Source organism: Gracilinanus agilis, chromosome 6, assembly GCF_016433145.1.
Source record: "Gracilinanus agilis isolate LMUSP501 chromosome 6, AgileGrace, whole genome shotgun sequence".
NCBI classification, from domain to species: Eukaryota; Metazoa; Chordata; class Mammalia; order Didelphimorphia; family Didelphidae; genus Gracilinanus; species Gracilinanus agilis.
Genome location: NC_058135.1, coordinates 90,919,380 through 90,941,879, shown reverse-complemented (window position 1 = coordinate 90,941,879; position 22,500 = coordinate 90,919,380). Strand labels below are relative to the sequence as shown.

The following is a 22,500-nucleotide window of genomic DNA, read 5'->3' as shown; positions in this document are numbered from 1 at the left end:
AATAAGCAGAACCAAGAGAACATTATATACAATAACAGAAATATTGCTTGAAGAATGACTTGTATATGTCCACTGCCAGAGGAAGAGCTTATCAGTTTATCAGTAAAAATAAGTAAAATTAGTTTTATATATACTTATGTATTTTTGTCAAATGATACCTTCTCTAATGGGGAAGAGGAGGGAGGGAGTTAACCGAGTATTTTCATGTAACAAACAAATAAATTTATGTTTTATAAATAAAAGAAAATTAAGTATGGTAACTGGAAACCATTTTGCAGAAACTAGGAAGGGTAGTTAGTTTAGGTTGGAATGTGTTCATTTTGGATATGTTGATTGTATATCTGAGCTGGTAACAGAACATTAAAACATGTAAAAATATAGAACTGGAGGTAGGATGCAATGTCATGGCTGCAGATATAGGTCATAGATTTGGAACCAAAATGAAAGTTTAATCATGTTCCTTTATAGATAAGGAACTGAGACACAGGAAAATTTGATGATCTCCACCTTAATAGTAAATAGAAGAGATGAGATTTGAATTCAGATCCCCTGATTGAAAACAGTCTTCTTCCCATTTATACTATCCTGCCTTAAAATGAAGGTATGGCTAACTAACTAACTAACTAAATACACACACACACACATACACACACACACACACACACACACACACACACACACATATATAGTGAAACTTTTTGAGCCATAGAATCTGGATTCTAATCCTAGCTATGTTACTTATTACTGGTATGACCCTAAGTAAATCAGTTAACCACTTCAGGCGTCATATACTTATCCATAAAATAATGGTGATCAACTATGTGATTTCTAAGGTCTTTTCCATTTCTTATGATTTGAGCTCTGTTGCTGTGATAGTTATAGTTATAGACTTGAGAATACGAGTAGTGATTTTATAAGAACTGAGTCTCTTACCTTTCCAGTCTTATACTTTATTCACCTCCATTTTTCTCTACACTGGCCTACTTGCTCCTCCTATTAGCCATCCATCTCAATTCTGTCTATTTTGACTGGCCGTGCTTCATGTTTAGAATTCTCTTTCCTCATCACTGGCTCCTGGCTTTCTTCAAATCTTAGCTCAAATTTTACCTTTGGAAGAAACCTTTATTTCCTTCTCTCCCTTAATGTGTTAGTACCTTCCCTCTGATATCAACCTTGCCTCTGTTTCCTATGTTTCTTGTTTATGTATAGTTGTTTGCAAAGCCTTCTCCCATTAGACTGTAAATTCTTTAAGGGAAAGGACTGTCCAGGCTTTTGTCTTTCCTTGCAACCGCAGTACTTAGCACAATGCCTGGTACATAGTAAACACATAATAAACGTTTGTTGAACAGTGGTTTGAACACAGACAACCTAGGAGAATCTAATCAAAAGGCAGAAGGGAAAGAGGATCCTATATAGGAGATAAAGACAGTTATAGTATGGTCTTCCAGTGGGGCTAAAATGAGACAAGTTCTGTGTCATGAAAGCCAAAGGAGATGACAATTTCAAGAAAGTGTGGCTGGCTAATGATATCAGATGCTACAGAGATTTTGAGGTGAATTAGTTTAGAGAAAATACTACTGGTTTGATTAGATTATTGCTGACTTTTGAGAGCAGCTTTGATAGAATAATGCGAACAGAAATTTCATTTTTAGGATATGAAAAAGTATATGAATAAAGAGAAAATTGTAAGATCATAGATTTAGAGCTGGAAGGGACCTTTAGGGGCCAACATTCCAATTCACACATTTTACAGATATGAAAACTTAAATTGAAAGAGGTTAGATGATTTGTAAGGCAGGATTCACACTTAAGCCTATCTGATTCCAAGGTTACACCTCTAGCCATTATTCCCTAGAGCCTCTCAAAATGAAATGAAAATGGAAGTTGTGGCTGTAGACCACTGACTCAAGAAGTTTATGGGTTGGGGACATAAAAGAGTTTGTGTAGTTGACTGAATATTATTTTAAGATATGAATAAAGACTAAATCTGAGTTTTATTGGAATGTTATTGTTGAGTCATTTCAGTCAGGTCTGACTCTTTGTGACCCTATTTGAAGTTTTCCTGCCAGTGATACCGAAGATACAGTCTGCCATTTCCTTCTCTAACTCATTTTACAGATAATGATATGAAGGAAGAGTTAAGTGACTTGCCCAGGGTCACACAGCTAGTAATTGACTGAAGCCAGATTTGAACTCAGGTCTTCCTGATTCCAGGCCCAGTGTTCTATCCTTTGGACAGTGTAGGAACTCCCAGATGAAGAAATTACTGGAACTAAGGTAGGTCAGCATCTTCCTCTACAACTTGCAGTCATGGAGAATTGTCTAGAGGACTGGAAGGTCCCAACCTTTCTTGCCCAAGGCAACACAAACAGTATATGGTAGAAGCAAGACTTTAACTGAGGCCTTTCTGGCTCTATTGCCAGTCCTCTTTTCGTTCCAATTCATGGCCTCTCAGCAATCTCTCTTATTTTCTCGGAGAGAGAGGATAACTAAAAAATTAAAGGCAAATGGTGACCAAAGATGTCAGATGACACTTTTTCATTAATGCAATCTGGAGCTAGCAAAAGATCATGTTTTCCTCCAACCCAGGAGGATCCTGTAAAGACAGGAGTGTCAAGAATTTATTCCACTGGCTGAAGTTTCTCAGATACATTCTAACAGATGTTCCTTATTTTGTGTGGGGTTTTTCATAATAATTCTGACAGATCAGACCATAGTGTTTTAAGATTTAAAAACTTTTTTCCTCTGTCTTACCACAGTCCTGAGTAATTGGGAAGTACACGTATGATTATCTGCATTTTAAAGATGAAAAAAATCTGAGGTCCACAGAGGTTAAGTGATTCTGGCTCTAAAATTTGTGCTTCTAAAATCCTTTGTGGTCACACAGCTGGAAAGTATCACAGAAGGAACAGAAACTTCTGATTTCTGTTGATTTCAAGTACAATGCTATTTCCCTTATACCTTGCAGCCTTTCAAAATAAATTATAATAGCTTTCAATTATACAATTCTTTAATCAATAAGAGGAGGAAGTCAGTACCAGTATATTAAAATCACTTCCTCCCCAAAGTTTGCTATCATTCCTTATCACTTCTGTGATAATGAAATCTAAATCATTTGACATTTGTTATATATCCATAGGGGTTTGCATGCTGTGTTGCCTAAAGCAATAAAAGCTAGGAGTTATTCATCCAGTAAAAATACACCCATCCAGCACCCAGCTGTTTTTGATACATATCTTACTGTTTCTACATGCAAAGATTTATTTGGCATTCATGCTCAGGTTGCCTTGAGAGTTCTTCCTTCATGGTGACTCACTTTGACTTTATTCTGGTGAGGTCAAAATGGGTTTTAATCCTTACAAAATAACTTTTTAAAGTCTAGTCTTTGAAGCGTAGAGGGTTTCTGGTAGAAGCCAGGTTAAGATTTAAAATATATTTATAATGTTATCTATTTTAAATGTCTTTAAATATTTCATATGGATTAAGAGGTAGTATGGCTTAGAGGTAGGAAGATCTGGCTATAAGCTTTCACTCACATATATTGGCTGAGTTATCCTGGATAAGTCACTTAACCTCTCGCAACCCTCTAGGACTGTACATTTCCAAGAGGGGACTGATCTCCATCAGCAGTTGGAGTCCCATATGCTAATGAAATCATAGATCCAATCCCAAGCATATATGTCAACATAAAATTAAGTTTTAGGGGGTTATAATTAATTGTAAGCGATTTTAGAAATATCTACTCCAAATCTCTCATTTTGCAAATGAGGAAACTGAGGTCCAGAGAGGCTGAGTGGTACATTTCAAGAGTCCTTTCCCCTAGAAATATGAGGGAAAGAAATTTTAATGTCCTAGAACAGAATTAATTTAGTATATTAGGTATCACTCTATCACCTAACTTAATAGCATATTCATTCACACTTTCCTGGGGACTTTTCTGATGGGACATCAATGAGGAAGGAAATCAGATTCTTCTAAAGGAGTAGAAATAAAGAATTTAGTTGCTTGGCTCTGCATTTGTCAGTAATTGCATTGAACTTTTGTGGACCTGTGATTTCACTGGTGCAGGGGATTAATCCTGAGTACCCTAGCCCCCAAATAATCCCTATAAATTACTGTTTTCGAAGAGAGGTACCTTGGTGCATCAGGAAGAAGTTGAATTGCCCAGGACTCTCAAAAAATATCGCCGTGAGGGCAGCTGGGTAGCTCAGTGGAGTGAGAGTCAGGTCTAGAGACAGGAGGTCCTAGGTTCAAACCCGGCCTCAGCCACTTCCCAGCTGTGTGACCCTGGGCAAGTCACTTGACCCCCATTGCCCACCCTTACCACTCTTCCACCTATGAGAAAATACACCAAAGTACAAGGGTTTAAAAAAAATATCGCTGTGTCAAAGGTGGCATTTAGATTGATGGATTTCTAAACCAGCCTTTTCAGAGCTGTGATATAGATATACACACATACACACATATATGTAAACACAGACACATATATGTATGAGCACTAGGTTGTTAGTCACTATACAAAAGAAATTATTTTTTAAAGTCCAAAAATATCTCTAAACATTGAAGGCTATGGTTCTCTTTTAGTACTAAATACATTTCTCAATACTCATACTAAATACTCCAATTTCCTGCATGATTTCATTTTTAATGTAAACTTACAGTAAATAGGTCACCACAGAGAGATGTAATTCTTGATAAACCAAACAACCTTTGGACAATGATCTAAAATGCCTTGCTCAGACAAGGTTATTGAAGAAATAGAATAGATGAAAACAGTCTGAAGTTGGATCTTAGTTAGCAAGGTAGCTTGAGGAGGAAATAGGAACAGTTTAGTTTGGGGTCCAGAGGAATATGGGAGAGTTGGAGGGAGTATAGAAAAACAGGTGAGAGAGGACTGGTATTGGAAGGAGGAAAACATCAAGGCATGGCCTCTAATTATTGAATTTCTCCACTGCATCTCCATTTGAGGAGGCACCCACATCAGGCATATTTCTTTAAATTTTGTTTCAACTGTGCTTTTCTTGGACTATATTTTCTCCTCTGTCTCAGCAGTCTTCTCACTGACAATAGCTCCATCTCTGCTGTTGCTGCTTCTTTTGATTGATGAGTTCCTCCTTGGAAATAAATGGAAATGTGAGGAAATATCCAAGCTAGCCTTTCTGAAGATGGCTCAGCTCCTCATTTCCTTTCCCTCTCTTCCCTCCCCATCCTCATCTTCTCCCTCTACTTTTCAACTCCATTTTATATTATCTTTCCCAAGGGGTATATTATTTTATTATTTTAATATATTATTCTGTTATTATTTTACTTTCACTATTTTGCCTACGGTAAAGCCTTCCGAGCTCATATTGGACAGATCAGGAACAGAAGAATATATTGTACTCTGACTCCAACGTTGTGATGTCATTAGACCCTTTCTAGGTCTAAGGACAAACAAAAACAATAACATCTTTCTCATATTTGAATATAAGAACCTTGAAAGCAGAGCTTTCTTTCTGCCAGTATTTTTTAAAAAATTAAAAAAAAATATATCAGAATAGTGGTAAGGGCTAGGCAATGGGTGGTAAGTGAACTGCCCAGGGTCAAATTGCCAAGGAGTGTCTGCTGCCAGATTTGAACTCATTTCTACTTTTTTGTATTAAAAAGGCTCAATAAATGCTTTATCTAGTCATGCTGAAGAGGCTTGGAGGGTCAGAACAAACCATAAGACTGGCAGGCATATATTGAAATTTTCTAAGTCTAAAGCATATCCTCCCTGTAATCCTTTTAGTCTTAAAATGTAAAGACTTAAGCTTTTCTTTTTCCATTTTCAGTAAACCTCTTTTCCTTCATCCCCAAGTGCTTCATTGGTTCTACAAGCCTGTCTCCTAGTTAGCTGACATTAAAATAGAATATTCAGAAACAAAAAGAACAGGGCTATACCATGTCATTAGGAAACTATAATAGATCTTGTCCCATGTGGAGGAAGAATGAGGACAAGCAGACAGCCACTGTGATCCATTCAGCTCAGAGATGTCAGGAAAAAAACAACAACAAAGAAAGCTCAGGGTCCATCTGAACTTGTGGGAGGACTTTGACAGGAATCTTCTAAGATGAACAGGTCTGAATAGGTTTTGCTCTCTAGGTAGCCTTCTTGGATGAAACTACCAAAGTTACAGGACCATTTGAATACTGAGGAACCAATACCCCAAGTGGAAAATTGAAATCTGACTTTCTCCTTGTGTACTTTGTACAAACTTGTTTCTGCTATCTCTCTTTTACACATTTGATTTTTTGGGACTTTCTTTAACAATGTAGTACCTTCTAGTGAGGGCCATAGAGAGCTAGCTGAAAGAATTGATCTGTTTGGTTTTTAAAACTGGATTCTCTACAAGAAATGTATATCACATTGTTCTATTGCTTCCATTTTGGGGAGACATAGCTGGTTTTTTTAGTATTTTGATCTGAAGAATCTTTCTGGAACAGTAATCTGTCTCTTTTTTGTATTTAGCTAGGTGGCCTTAGACAAGTCACTGGTATATTCCTATTTAAGTTAATTAACCTCTTAGCATGCCAGGCAACTCTCTAAGACTGGAAGGAATAGACAAGTTGCTGAATCATAGACAAGTAGAGAGAGTTTTCAAACCATGAGATAGAAATCATAGAGTAAGCCATCCATTCCCTCAACAAGAAAACCCAAAACATCATCACAAAGAAAGCTACATCTCTTGTCAAAATTTCTAGAGAAGTAAGAGAATGAACTTCAAGGCATAAATGGTGCTTGGGAAAATGGCACCTAGGCTTCTTTAAATTTAGATGCTCCCACATGCCAATCTGACAGAAGAAAATGCAGATCCCAGGTTTTAAAATGCTTTTCTCATGTCTTTTGTGCACAAGAGCCTTCTGGAATTAGGTCAAGCCAGGCTCCCCCATCCAGAGTTTTTTTCTCAGGTAGGTGTTTATGTAGTAGACGTGTTCGCTGAGGTTGAAATATTTCAATGTCCATCATTTACATATGTGGCTAATGTGTCACTGTTGCTCTTAAGAATTTCTTTAGCTAATGACTGATACTGAAACCTGCTCTGCCTTTTTGGCTCTGATGTCATCGCAGGATAGCCCTCTGAACTCTATTACTTAAGACCCAGTGTAGAAACATATGTTGATATGTGCCAGGAAAGTTTAAACAAAAGCATTCTGACCTTTGTCCAGGCGTCACCTCTTTAGACTTTGGGTAAGTTCTTATAAAGAATTTCCTGCTATACTTGATGCATTCCTAGATCATAAAATCCTTACAAGGGTTTCAGAATGTCAGATTGGGATTTTTTTCCCCCTTCCCATTGGCACCAAGGATCATAGATTTAGAGCGGGAAGAAATGAAGCTCAGAAGTCATCAAGTCCATCTCCCTTTTCTTTAACAGTGTTTTAAAGTTTATAAATCACTTTACATATCACATTCGAACCTCACAATAATCCTGTTAATTTTCCTCATTTTCCCAGGTAATATGGGCTAGTAAGTGTCCAAAGTGGGATTTGAAACCACATTTCCCAGACTCAGTGCTCCATTCTTTATGACACATTGCCTCTCAATGTTAATGCTGGGAATTGCATTTTAAGTTCTGGTAGAAAACCAGAGAAATTGAGAAGAATAGGTGAACTGATATACCTGAGGTGAACAGGAAGCAATAAATAGAAATGGGGCTGGGGAAAGTAGAACACCTTTTTCTTTCCCAAGAAAACCCATTCTGACAGTTGACTTTTCTTCCTTTGCATAGGCTCAGGTAGATCCTTTGAGGAGAGTTAGTTATTGTACTTGTTCAGTTGCAACTGATACTTCATGAACCTATTTGGGGTTTTCTTGGCAAAGATAATGCAGTGGTTTGCCATTTCCTTCCCACCATATTTTACAGATGAGGAACTGAGGCAAACGGGGTTAAGGGACTTGCCCAGGGTCACATAAACTGGCAAATATCTGAGATAAGATTTGAACTCAAGAAGAGGAATCTTCCTGACTCCAGATCTGGCAGCATTCTCTCTATGCATTTTGCTACTTAATTTAACTGTCCCTTGTGAGGAAAATATGGAGACATTTATCAGTACTGGGAAGGAATATTTCTTGCCTATTAAGTGGCCACATCCTTTAGACTTGGAAGATATTGCTAAATTGTTCTATTTCCCAAAGGTTACCTGGAAGATCTCAACATTTATCTGTCACTTCATGATTCTTCTTTCATCAATTTACAAGCTATTCATAGAAATCATTCTTCTCAAATGTACATAGAGAATTCTATCAATTGTAAACTGGTATATTTTCCTCTTGGTCTCTACTGTCAAGCATATCCATACAACCAGGAAACTCAAAGAATAATGTAAAGAATATTAGGTCATTCTCGCTACAGCAAACAAGGTAGAAACTAACATTATATACAATATGCATATATAATTATAATACTTATATAATATATCTATTATAAGATTGTTCTCAATGGCATAAAATGGTTTTGGAGTTAGCAGTGTAATAGGTAAAGCCTAGGCTAAATCCCGTCTGTGTCACTAGCTATTTGTGTGATTTATTCATCTAACTTCTCAAGAACCTACCTCGATTCTCTTATCTGTTGAGGAGACCAGTGGATTCAGGTTCTATAATCCAGTGAAGAGTTCCGCAAATGACCTCATGAAATCACTTGTTGAGTCTTTGTTTGAAGACAGTTGATCAGACCCAGTAAACTCCTCATGATTGACTGATCAAGGCCCAGTTATTTTTCCTTATAGTCTACAAACAAGCTGGCACAATTCCCTGGAACTGTTGGGTCCTGTGTACTTTTTGCCTTTTTCCTTGTACCTTCTTCTAAAGTATAGCATGAAGGACAACTAGGTGGTTGAATGGAAAGAACACCAGGCCTGTGGAGACAGGAAGTCCAGAGATCACATCTGGCCTCAGACACTTTCAAGTTGTGTAACCCTTGGGCTCTTAATCCCAAATGCCTAGCCTTTACCTCTCTTCTGCCTTGGAACCAATATTTTATATTGCTTCCAAGACAGAAGGTAAGGGTTTAAAAAAATAAAGAATAGCATGGAAGGTTGCAATGCAAAGAATGATATAAAAACCTCTCTTTGATACAATGTCAGAAATGAAGACATCCACAGACGACCAGAAGAAAATGTGTTACAGGCATTCAATCATGCCAAAAGAGCCTGGGTAAATTACACAGCAGATATATCAGTATATAACTAGACTTCCAATTAATAGACTAAGGAGCATCAAAGGTCAATCATAAGGCCAAAACTTTTCGTAAGGTGAAATAAGTAGTTCAACTATTTGTTCAGAGATGGAAGCAGGGATTGCTATATAATTGGATATGGGATTCTTATTCTTAGAGGAAATGATAGACCTCAGTGTAAATTTGAACGACAGAATTGGAAAATTGACATTATTGTAAGGGTGATTCCTGCTTAGTTATGGATTACATTAGAGAACATTTAAGATTGCTTCTATTCCTGAGTTATTGTGAAATGGATAAGAAAAGACTATAAAATGAATGTAGATTTTGAGAATTGGTGAGGTAGGGGGAAATAAATTAAGTGCAATTGAGCTATAACTATTTAAACTCTTCACTCTCAGTGCCCCTTTCTATGCCTGGGATCTTGATAGGATGTCTTTCACCAGGAGTTTTGAAACATGTTGTTAAGGGGTTGTAATAGAACCTTAGAGAATTACCCTCTTAGAGATTTTGCATAGCCTTTCCCTGAAATACCACCATATTATTGCAGATTTGCCCTTCTAATAAACCGTCTGCTCTGGGGAAAGTGGCAAACGCATACATCTAGAGCACAAAAATTTCTAAAGTGAAATTGGGAAGGAAGGAAATTCAGACACAAAACTCAAGTTGCTCTTTTTTTGTTGTTGTTAAATAGTTGTTTATTGGAAAAAGTGGGCCGAGGAGGGGTCACTAGATTCACCACTGAGCAACAACACCACACAAGTTAGGAGTGATGGGAGAGGTCAGCACAAAGCTCTGGGATCTCAGCCTCTTCCTGGGCTGTGAGGGATGGCCTAGAGTGTTAGGGCATACCCAGATGGAAGGCCTTGACTTAGTAGGCATGGTTAGAGACAAAGAGGGACTCGCTGGCTGCAGCTCTTGACTTTACAGACGGAGTATACTTGCCCTGAGCAGCCTGGCTATTAGCCAAGGCCCGCTTAACATATTCCTCCTGGGCAGCCTGGACATTTTCCTTCTTTCCACCCCAGGTCTTGAGGGCAGATGCCTGCAGGGCTCGGCCATAAGAAAAGGTCAGGGCCCATGGCTTGTGCAAGGGGCAGGTGTTGATGGCATTGAGATTGATGGAGGCATCCTCCTCACTCTGACCCCCAGACAGGAAGGTGATACCAGTGACTGCAGGAGGCACAGTCTGGCGAAGAGCAGTTACAGTTGCCATTGCAATCTCCTCATGTGAATATTTCTGGGTACAAGCATGGCCAGGAGTGACCATGTTAGGCTTCAGCAAGGTCCCCTCCAGATAGATATGGTGGTCACTCAAAGCTTTGTAGACAGCAGCCAGAACCTTCTCGGTGACATACTGGCAACACTTCAGATCATGTTCTCCATCAGGGAGGATCTCTGGCTCCGCAATGGGGACAATGCCATTCTGCTGGCAAATGCTGGCATATCGGGCCAGCACATTGGCATTCTCCATGATGGCAAGTGGAGAAGGTGTATTTTCCCCAATCTTCAGTACACAATGCCACTTGGCAAAGTCAACCCCATCCTTCTTATACTGGGCACAGCGCTCAGCTAGCCCATCCAGACCTTGGGTGATGGTCTCCCCATTGGTCCCTGCCAGGGGCACTACACCTTTGTCCACCTTGATGCCCACAACACCACCCTTGGCCTTTATGACTTTGGGAAAGGGACGACCATCATCAGCTTTCTGGTAGAGCGTCTCATGGGAAAGGATGACACCTCCAATGCAGTTGTTCACTCGATCATCTGCTGTCAGAAGTAACTGCCTATAAAGGCGGCGATTTTCTTCTGTGTTCTCAGTTCCAATGGACTGCAGCCACTTTGCAATGCTGCCTGTGGACTCATCTGCGGCCAGGATCCCCTTGCCTGGAGCAACAATTCTTCGAGCTATATCAGAGAGCTCTTTCTTTTGCTCTGGTGTCAATGCTGGTGTCAATGCTAGGAAAAACAAGGCATGTTTTTTCTTTAGCTGTACTGGTAGTTTCCTGGCCTCAGAGGTGAACTGCCGGTCTTGATGGTGAGTTTACCGGTGGGAAGAAGACCACTTATGGTCGGGAGCCGAACTTCTGCGCTTTCCCTCAAGTTGCTCTTTTGGCTGCCATCCCATGAATGATTGAACCCATGGGGTGCCCAAAGAAAGTCCTATCAAGAGAGTAGCTCTACAGGAAATCTATACTCTATAGACATATCTTTTCAGAACTCTGGAGGCTTACTATGGTCTGTTCTTTACTGTCTGAAGACAGCTAATTCTTTTGAAAAACAACTGAGTTTGGCTAGTTTTTCACTCCACTGACAAGAGTAAATATTGAACTAATCATTATCCAGTCCCCCCTTCCCTTGGCATCTCTTCCCTTCTCTGGCTCAGAAAACATTTTACTTATTCCTTTGGCTTAGTTTTCATGATGTTAGGGCTAATAGATCAATATAAGGAAAAGAGCTCCATATTGTCTTTCAGAAGACCCTGCTTTGAGTTTAGCATCTGCCACTTGAAAGCCATGTGGTCTGCTCTCACGGAGCTTATATTCAAATCAAAAGCAAGTACATACACATACATATCTAGTGTCTGGCACACAGTAAGCACCAATCTGTGTGTGTATGTGTGTCTTTGCCAAGAAAGCTCCATGGCGGGGGTGGGTGGGATGGACATCCTTGGGGTCATACATAATTGAACAATAACAGAACAACAGACATGTGAGTGTGTGTGTGTGTGTGTGTGTGTGTGTGTGTGTGTGTGTGTGTAGAGAGAGAGAGACAGAGAGACAGAGTCAGAGACAGAGACAGACAGATGATATATAGTCAGACAGACAGACAGATAGATAGATAGATAGATAGATAGATAGATTGATAGATTGATTGATAAAAGATATATACAAAGTAGATACAAGGTAATGTTGAAGGGAAAAGTACTCACAGTTTCTGTGGAAGATTTCCTAAAGAACATGTTTGAGTCAAGTCTTCAGGGAAACTGGATATTCTAAGGAGTGATTCTAAGTCAGAAGAGAAAGCTTTCCAGTTATAAGGTAAAGCCAGTACAAAGGCCCAGAGATGGGAGATGAATGGCTTGGTATGAGGAACAACCTGTAGGGCAGTATGGTTTAACCAAGGAATATTCAAAATGGAGTAATACATAAGAACTGGAAATATAAGAAGGGGCTAGATTTTGAAAGTTTTAAATGCTAAGGAAAAGAACTTGATTCTGGAGGTAATGGGGAGCTACTAGAGGGTGGCATGGGCAGCTCTATCAAGAGTTGATTAGGAGGCAGCTAGGAGGCTCAATGGATTGAAAGCCAGGCTTAGCAGTGAAAGAATCTAGGTTCAAATATGCCCTGAGACATTTCCTGGCCATGCAACATTGGGCAAGTCATGTAACCCCCATTGCCTATCCCTTATTGTTCTTCTGCCTTAGAGCTAATATGCAGTGCTTAGTCTATGATGGAAGATAAGACTTTCTTTTTTTAAAGAATTGATTGGCTACTAGAGAGACTTTTGAGACAAGCTCTTTGATCAGGTCATTTCAAAAGTTCAAGTAAAAGATGATGAGAGCTTAAACTAGGGTAATGACTATATGAATGAAGAGGAATGGTTGTAGAGAGATAGTTTTGAGGAAGAAACAGTGGATTTTGGCAAAGAATTGGATATATGGATTGAGGGAACATAAGGAGTCAAGGTTGACATTGAAATTCCAAACTGGGGGGACTGGAAAGATAAAGGAATTTGCAAAAGGTTTCATTTTATGAGGTAAATAAATTTTTTTGTTTTGAGGTGCCTAAGGGGTATCTAATTTGAAATGTCCAATAATAAGTTGGTGATGTGGCCCTAGAACTCATGAGTAGGCCTACAAATGGGTATATGAATCTGGAGAATTGTCTGCATAGAAATGATAACCAAATGAGAGGATAAAGAGGAAAAGAAAAGAACCCAGGACAGAATCTTGACTGACATAATTAGTAGGTAGATGTAGAGGAAAATCTAGTAAGGAAGACTAAAGAGCAATCAGACAGGTAGGAAGAGAACAAGACAGTGCAGTCACAAACACCATAGAATAGTAAATGTTTAGGAGAAGTTGCTTAAAAGTACTACAGAAAGATCAAGAAAGGTTAAGACAGAAAAGATCATTAGATTTGACAATTAAGAGATCATTTCCAACTTTAGACAGAGTGGTTTCAGTAGGAGAATGAGGTCAGAGGCCAGAATACAAAATGTTTAGGACAGAATGAGAGGAGATGAAGTAGAGAAAAGTACAGAGAGGTTTTTCAAAAGGAAGGTTAGCTGAAAAGCGAAGAAATAGAGGTTGATTGTTATGGGACTGGTAGAATCTAGTAGAATTTAAAAATAGAATAGGAATGTTTATAGGCAGCAGGGGAAGAATAAAGACAGACAGATGGGAAGAAGGAGGAAGGTGAAGTGGGGACGTTCTAGTGGCGATAAAAGAAGGTGAAGAGATCATACGTGAAGGGTATGTGGGGGATAAATTGGAGAGAGAGACCAAAGATAAGGAAGCCTAATAGGTGAATATTACAAGGGATCTCAAGTGAGAGGTGCTGAAATGCTCACGTAGGATGGTGGCTGTGTGAGTTGAGAGAAAAAGACAAATGCTAAAGATGTTGTGGAGTTCAGGATGGCAAGATTTGGTAGTTTATGACTGTGAGGGAAAGTGAGGGGTCGAGAATAAAGGTTATGAAACTAGGTAACTGGAAGAATTACATAGTTATCAACAGATATAGAAAAAATTAGAAGGGTGGTTTTGGTAGAAAGATAATGAGTTCTGTTTTGGAAATGTTTCATTTGAAATGAATGTGGGGCAAATTAAATCAAGTCAAGTCAACAAACATTTTTTAAGTGACTTCTATTTGTTAGGCACTGGGCTATGTGCAAGGGATACAAAGAAAGATTTCAAACAATCCTTGCCCTGAAAAAGCTTACAATCAAAATGAGGAAATAAAATGCAAATAAATATATACAAATAAGATACATATAGAATAACATGTACAAAATTTCAGAGAAAAGGTACTAACTAGCATTGTGGAGAGATAAGGCTTCTTTCAGAATGTGGAATTTGAACTGAAATTTGAAGCCAGAAAGTGGAGGTGAGGATGGAGAGAATTCTGGACATGAGGTACAGCTGGTCAGGATGCATGGAGATGGGAGATGGGGTGTCACTGCTTGAGGATTAGTAAAGAGGCTACTATCACTGGTTCATAGACTGCATTAGCGGGGCAGGCATGGGTGGATTAAGATGTGAAGACTTGAAGGGGCAGGATATGAAGGACTTTGAATAGCAAATAGAGGATTCTATATTTGATCTTGGAGGTAACAGGCACTTTATTTAATAGAGAAACAACATGATAAGACTTGAACATTAGAAAGATCACTTAAAAAGTTGAGCAGAAAGTGGGCTGGAATATGGAAATATGAGGTAGGAGATCAATCAGCAGGATATTACAATGGTAGGTTCTTGAGGTAATGAGGACTTGTACCACCAAGAGGAGAGAAGGGGAATATATGAAATGTTTCAAAGGTAGAAACAGCAGATCTTGGCCATTAATTGGATATGGGGAGATGGTGAGAGAGTGAAGAGTCAAGGATAATACCGAAGTTGTGATCCTCTGTGATTGAGAAGATGGTTGTACTCTCAGTCATAATAGGGAATTTAGGAAAGTATTTTGGGGAAAAGATAAAGAAATGCAGTTCGGCCATGTTGAGTTTAAGAAGTCTAAGATATATTCAGGTAGCAATCATGATCTCAGACAAAGTAAAAGCAAAACCAGACCTAATTAAAAGGGAAAAGCAGGGAAACTACATCTTGCTAAGAAGCACCATAGACAATGAAGTCATATTGTTAATAAATATATATACATCAAATGATATAGCATCTAAATTCTTTTTTTTAAAACCCTTAACTTCTGTGTATTGGCTCCTAGGTGGAAGAGCGGTAAGGGTGGGCAATGGGGGTCAAGTGACTTGCCCAGGGTCACACAGCTGCGAAGTGTCTGAGGCCGGATTTGAAACTAGGACCTCCTGTCTCTAGGCCTGGCTCTCAATCCACTGAGCTACCCAGCTGCCCCCAGCATCTAAATTCTTATAGGAAAACTTAAATGAATTATAGGAAGAAATAGTAAAACTATACTAGTAGGGGAATTCAACTTTCCTGTCTCAGTGGCAGATAAATCTAACCATAAAATAAATAAGAAGGAAGTGAAGGAAATGAATTGAAACTTAGAAGAGTTAGCTTTGATAGACTTATGGAGAAATCTGAAAGAGAATAGAAAGGAAAGATCCTTTAGTTTGGCTATACATGGCATCTTCGCAAAAATTAATCCTGTATTAGGGCATAAAATTCACAAAAATGCTGAAGAAGTACAAATATTAAATGCAACCTTTTCAATCCATGATACAATAAAAATACATTTGATAAAAGACTGTGGAAGTAAAGATTAAACATTAATTGTAAATTAAATAATCTAATCCTAAAGAATGAGTAGATGTAAGAAAAAATCTTTGAGATAATCAATAATTTCATTAAAGAAAATAATAACAACAAGATAATATTCCAAAATATGTGGGATATAGCCAAAGCACTACTTAGGGGAAAATTTGTATCTCTAAATATGTACATCAGTAAGAGAGAAAAAGCAAATAAACAAATTTGAAATACCACTAAAAACTATAGAAAAAGAACAAGTTTAAAAAAACCCAGTTGAATACCAAAATGGAAATCCTGAAGATTAAAGGAGAAATTAATACAATTGAAAATAAGAATTTAAAAACACATTGAACTAACAAACAATGCTAGGAGCTGGTTTTTTGAAAACACCAGCAAAAACAATAAAATAGATATATCATCATTTAACTGGTTTAAAAAGGAAAGAGGAAAATTGAATTACTAGTATCAAAAAATGAAAATGATGAATTCACCACAAATGAAGATGAAATTAAAGGCTTATTTTCACCAGTTCTATGCCATTGAAATGGATGAATATTTTTTAAAAATATAAACTGCCCAGTTTAACAGTAAAAGAAATAGGATCCTTAAATAACCCTAACTTAGAAAAAGAAATTGAACCTACATGAACTGATGCAGAGTGAAATAAGCAGAACCAGGATAACATTATACAAAGTAACTAAAGTATTATGGGATGATCAAATATGATAGACTTTGCTACTAACAGCAATACAATGATCCCCAACAATTCTGAAGGATTTGTGAAAAAGAATGCTAATCAGCTCTAGAGAAAAAACTGTTAAAATATAAATACAGATGAAAATATATGATTTATCACTTGTTTATTTGGTTATATGATTTGGAGTTTTGGTTTTATAAGATTATTCATTTACAAAAATGAATAATATGGAAATGTGTTTTGTGTGATAATACATGCATAACCCAGATTGAACTGTTGGTCAACTCTGGGAAGAGAGAGGGAAGAAGGGAAGAAGACAACATGAATCATATAACTTTGGAAAATTTATGTGGAAATTTGTTATTAAAATAAAGATTAAACAAAAAAAGAAAAAAGAAATTGAACAAGCTGTCAATGAGCATCCAAAAAAAACAAAACCAAATCATGACCAAATGGATTTGGAAGTGAATTCGTCCAAACATTTAAGGAATAATTAATCAGAATAAGAACAGTTCCAAAAGATCCATGATGGAAAATGTTGTCCAGGGTGAGAACCAAGGATTTCTAAATTTGTGTTGAAGTACACTTAAAAAAACCCAAAACCTCTTTATTTTTCTTTGTGTATGTGTTTTCTTCTGCAACATGATTAACATGAAAATGTGTTTTGCATGACTTCACTATGTATAATAGAAATCAAACTGTTTGCATTTTCAAGGAGGATGGAGGAATGGGAGAGGAAAGAATTTGGAACTCAAGATTCTAAAATGTGATTGTTAAGAATTTTTTTACATATAAATGAGAAATATTTAATTAAATAAAGAAAAAATTTAAAAGAGATAATCAGTATCTTTTTTTCAGAGTAGTTGTTATATTTTGTGATTTATTTTATCATCCCTGAGTAGTGGACTTATTCCTTTACCGAAGAATACCTTAGTAGAGATTACTGTGTTCTTTTTGTGCTAAGTTAGAGATAGGTGCACCAATTAGCAGTGTTTGTCCTTGAAGTCATAAATATTTCTACCATTTGAGTCTAAACAAAATTTAAAACTCTAGGATTTAGACTCCATTTGTTATTGATCTCATTTAAGAGCTAGGCCACTTCCTTTTCCAGACATAGATCTCTTCAACAATAGCCTATATGATGGTTATTCCATATGATTCATCATTAATTAAATGTTATAGCGTATATTTGATAGAAATTTTGCATTTTCCCTGTTTGTTTTTTTGAAAATTAATCCTTTAATTTTCCTCAAACTTCTTATCTATCTTCTCCACACATCCCTACTTCCCTTTTAAGGGTTTATGAAAGATTTTGGTGAGAATCTAAATGTGATTTTCCACTGCCATTGAAGGACAACTATCTTGTCATATGAATCAAATCAAGTCAATTAAACAACTATTTAACTGCTTATGGTATGCCAGACACTGAGCTAAACCCAGGGGATGAAAAGAAACTGAAAACTCCCCGACTCCAGGACCAGAGTTGTATCTACAGTAGCAGACATGATAGCTAACATTTATATAGTGTTTTAAAGTTTGCAAAGCTATTTACAATATTATCTCCTTTTATCCTCACAACAACCCTGAGAGAAAGGCACTAGTGTTTTCCCCAGTTTATAGCTGAAGAAACTGAGATTAAGGGAGGTTAATTGATTTGCTCAGGACCACACAGCCATTAAATGTCCAAGATGCGGTTTGAACCCAAAGGGTCACCTAGCACAACTATATATATATATATATTTTTTTTTCCCAACCCTTAGTAGTTTTGTTCCACCCTTGTTCAAAAGCCTTTACTTCAAATTGTAAGCTAAAAATCTGAATCCCATTCTTATCCATGACAGCATAAGGTCACAAAGTCATCCATCTAGAGCTAGAAAGGACTTCAGAGATATCTAATCTAATTCCTTCATTTTTCAGATAAGGAAACTGAGGGTAGAAAAATTGTGACCTGCATCAAATCACACTGGTAATGCATGCGAGAGGTGGGATTTGAACCCATGCCCTCCTGACTCTAGAGTTTTTCTATTTCTATTTTCCATTATCATACCATTTGTCTTCATAAAATCAGAGAATTATGGAATTTTCAAATTGGAAACATCTTTAGTCTAGTTCAACTGATACCTGAAAAGGAATTCTCATTATAACACATACGATAATCAGTCATTGAGCCTTGCTTAAAGATGACAAATGTAGAGGAAGAATCTACCACCTCAGGAGGTAGTCCATTCCACCTAAAAAGAGTTTTGTTCATTCTGAAGCTTTTTCCTGACATCAGACCTAAATCTGCTCCTTTGAAGCTTCTGCCCTTTTCTCCCATTTTTGCCCTCCAGGGCAAAACAGACCAAGTCTAATCCCTTTTCCAAATTATAACTCTTCAAGCACTTCAAAATAGCTATCTTTTTTTCCTCCTCCCTTCACCCCTTCAACTTCACTTTTCCAGTTTTAGAATCCTTAAAGAGCTCAAGACCCTCCTTGGTTGCCTTCCTCTCATCATTCTGTAGCTTATTAATGTCTTTCCTAATATGGCACTTGATTGAAAACTTTTTTTTATCTCTTGCTTCCTGTCTTAGAATCAGTCCCAATTTTTGGTTCTAAGGTAGAAGAGAGGAAAGGACCTGCCAATGGGGGTTAAATGACTTGCAAAGAGTCACACAATGAGGAAGTGTCTGAGGTTAGATTTGAACCCAGCATGCCCCATCTCCAGTTCTGGTTTTCAATCATCTAGTCACCTAGCTGTCCCTTGAACACAATACTCTTAGAGGTGATCTGACCAAGGCAAAGACCAGTGAGGGATATCATTTCTTGAAGCTTTTTTTTTTTTTTTTTTATTCAGGAAGTCCAAGTTCTCATGAACTTCTTTGGCTGCCATGTAACACTGATGATTCAAGCTAAATAGGCAATTCCTTGTAATTCCCATATCCTTTTTTCAGACAAACTACCACCTAACCATGTTACTTTTTTTCACTTACAAATATTGTTTTGTTTCACTTTCAAATATAAATTTTCTAAATTGCCTACATTCTAACAAGAGTAGAAATGCAAGTGATTTTAACTGATTGGAGAAAGATGAAATCTAAATTTAATGATGGTCTAATTCCTGGATAACGTTACAAAGTATAGTCAATTTCCAGATGTAACATAATTGAGTCCTGTGATCCTAAATGATAAATTAATAAAACAAAAAATAAACCAATAATGTTCTTCCTAATCATATCTCAAGAAAGCCATTAGGAATGTTAATGACAAAAAGAAATCATTTCTTCCATGTTACTCTGAGCTTGGTAAAGCAGAATCTAAAGTAAGAAAATGTAAGGGAAAAGACTTTTATGTTATATATATTTAAAGGGAATGGAATTGAGATGGCAATAAGTTAGGTGAAATTAAATCTGAAAAAAAAGTCTAAGCTCTCCTAAACAAAGCTCAGAGCAATCTCAAATACAAAAGAAACTTGTGGAATTCTGTGGTTAATAAACTCATATTCAAACATTAATTAAAAAAATGATGAGCATGGCTACAAATAGTCAGCAGACAAAGTTTGGGGATGTAAGTTGGGAAGATTTCCCAAGGAGATGTGTATTTTTCCAGGTAATGAATCCTGGCAGTATGTCAGCAATTTAAAGAACTTAAGAAATTCAACCTCTTAGTCAGTCAATTTGAGTTGGACATGCTGACATGCAGAAATACTGTTACACCATGGAGTCTGGTATACTTCTTGGAATGTGCTAAAAACTGAAAACCAACCCATGATTCTGAAATTACATCTATTTTTCCTTAGGTGACACTTAGAAGCTCCTTCTTTTGATATCCCTAGGACAGCACCACACTGTTGAATATATCCCAAACACCTCTCTATACCCAAATGTAGGGAAAATATACTGGAAAGCCAAACATCTAAGACATAGATACTCATAAAAATATTTTTAAAACTTTAAAAAACACACACACACAAGGATGATGTTGTAGACACAGCAGTAGGCTATAAATTTTGGATTACTTTTCTGGAAGTGGTGATGGGTTTGTGACCAATTGCATTAATATGTATGATGGATAGTTGATATTAGTTTGTGGCTACAAAGCAAAGCTTTAGATTAAGAGCAAGACCACGGCCTCATTATTATTATATTTGGGCCCTTGTTAGCTGCAGATTATACAAACAGAAATAGCTATGATAAGTATTAGCAAATACATTTTGCCAGTTTTTGTTCTTTCTTCCTCTGATTCGTTTTTTTCCCAAACATTTATTAATATTCATTTTTAACATGGTTACATGATTCATGCTCCTACTTTCCCCTTCACCCCCTGCACTCCCCCCACCCATGGCCAATGCATATTTCCACTAGTTTTGTCATGTGTCCTTGATCAAGACCGATTTCCACATTGTTGGTAGTTGCATTGGTGTGGTAGTTTCGAGTCCACACCCTCAATCATGTCCACCCCGACCCATGAGTTCAAGCAGTTGTTTTTCTTATATGTTTCCTCTCCTGCAGTCCTTCCTCTGAATGTGGGTAGCATCTTTACCATAAATCCCTCAGAATTATCCTGGGTCATTGTATTGCTGCTGGTACAGAGGTCCATTACATTCAATTTTACCACAGTATATCAGTCTCTGTGTATAATGTTCTTCTGGCTCTGCTCCTTTTGCTCTGCATCTGTTCCCGGAGGTCTCTCCAGTTCGCCTGGAACTCCTCCAGTTTATTATTTCTTTTAGCACAATAGTATTCCATCACCCACATATACCACAGTTTGTTCAGCCATTCCCCAATTGAAGAACATCCCCTCCTTTTCCAATTTGTTGCCACCACAAAAAGCGCAGCTATAAATATTTTCATACAAGTCTGTTTATCCAGGATCTCTTTGGGGTACAAACCCAGCAATGATATGGCTGGATCAAAGGGAAGGCATTCTTTTATAGCCCTTTGAGCATGATTCCAAATTGCCAGCCAGAATGGCTGGATCAGTTCACAGCTCCACCAGCAATGCATTAATGTCCCAATTTTGCCACATCCCCTCCAACATTCATTACTCTCCCCTTCTTTCATTTTAGCCAATCTGCTAGGTGTGAGGTGATACCTCAGAGTTGTTTTGATTTGCATTTCTCTAATTATTAGAGATTTGGAACACTTTCTCATGTGCTTATTGATACTTTTGATTTCTTTACCTGAGAATTGCCTATTCATGTCTCTTGCCCATTTATCAATTGGGGAATGGCTTGATTTTTTATACAATTGCTTTAACTCCTTGTATATTTGAGTAATTAGACCCCTGTCAGAGTTTTTCGTTATAAAGATTTTGTCCCAATTTGTTGTTTCCCTTCTGATTTTGACTACTTTGTTTTTGTTTGTACAAAAACTTTTTAGTTTAATATAATCAAAACCATTTAATTTACATTTTGTAATTTTCTCTAACTCTTGCTTGGTTTTAAAGTCTTTCCTTTCCCATAGATCTGACAAGTAAACTATTCTGTGTTCACTTAACTTGTTTATAGTTTCCCTCTTTATATTCAAGTCGTTCACCCATTCTGAATTTATCTTAGTGTAGGGTGTGAGATGTTGATCTAGACCTAATCTCTCCCATATTGTTTTCCAAATTTCCCAGCAGTTTTTGTCAAATAGTGGATTCATGTCCCAAAAGTTGGGCTCTTTGGGTTTATCATACACTTTCTTACTGATGTCATTTACCCCAAGTCTATTCCACTGATCCTCCTCTCTATCTCTTAGCCAGTACCATATTGTTTTGATGACTGCTGCTTTATAGTATAGTTTAATATCTGGTACTGCTAGGCCCCCTTCCTTCACATTTTTTTTCATTATTTCCCTTGATATTCTTGATCTTTTGTTATTCCAAATGAAATTTGTTATAGTTTTTTCTAATTCAGGAAAAGAAGTTTTTTGGTAGCTTGATAGGTATGGCGCTAAATAGGTAAATTAATTTGGGTAGAATTGTCATTTTTATTATGTTAGCTCATCCTACCCATGAGCAATCAATGGCTTTCCAACTTTTTAGATCCAGTTTTATTTGTCTGGAAAGTGTTTTGTAGTTATTTTTATATAATTGCTGTGTTTGTTTTGGTAGGTATATTCCTAAGTATTTGATATTGTCTAGGGTGATTTTGAATGGTGTTTCTCTTTCTACTTCTTGCTGCTCTAGTGTGTTGGAAATGT

General features: G+C 37.3%; 1 protein-coding gene across 1 annotated transcript; it reads right to left on the bottom strand.

Moving 5' to 3' along the window:
* Positions 1-9,917: 9,917 nt before the first annotated feature.
* Positions 9,918-14,915, bottom strand: LOC123252299 (fructose-bisphosphate aldolase A-like). Its single transcript, XM_044681671.1, has 2 exons — positions 14,810-14,915; positions 9,918-11,156 (listed from the first exon to the last, which is right to left on the bottom strand). The coding sequence occupies exons 1-2, from the start codon at positions 14,913-14,915 to the stop codon at positions 10,069-10,071; spliced, it is 1,194 nt and encodes a 397-aa protein (XP_044537606.1). The 3' UTR covers positions 9,918-10,068.
* Positions 14,916-22,500: the final 7,585 nt, after the last annotated feature.

Coding starts and splice junctions, on each gene's coding strand:
- LOC123252299 (XM_044681671.1), bottom strand. CDS start 14,915: ATGGCCGAACTGCATTTCTTTATCTTTTCCCCAAAATACTTTCCTAAA. Junction 11,157..14,809: donor CACAGAGGATCACAACTTCG/GTATTATCCTTG, acceptor TGTTTTTCCTAG/CATTGACACCAGCATTGACA.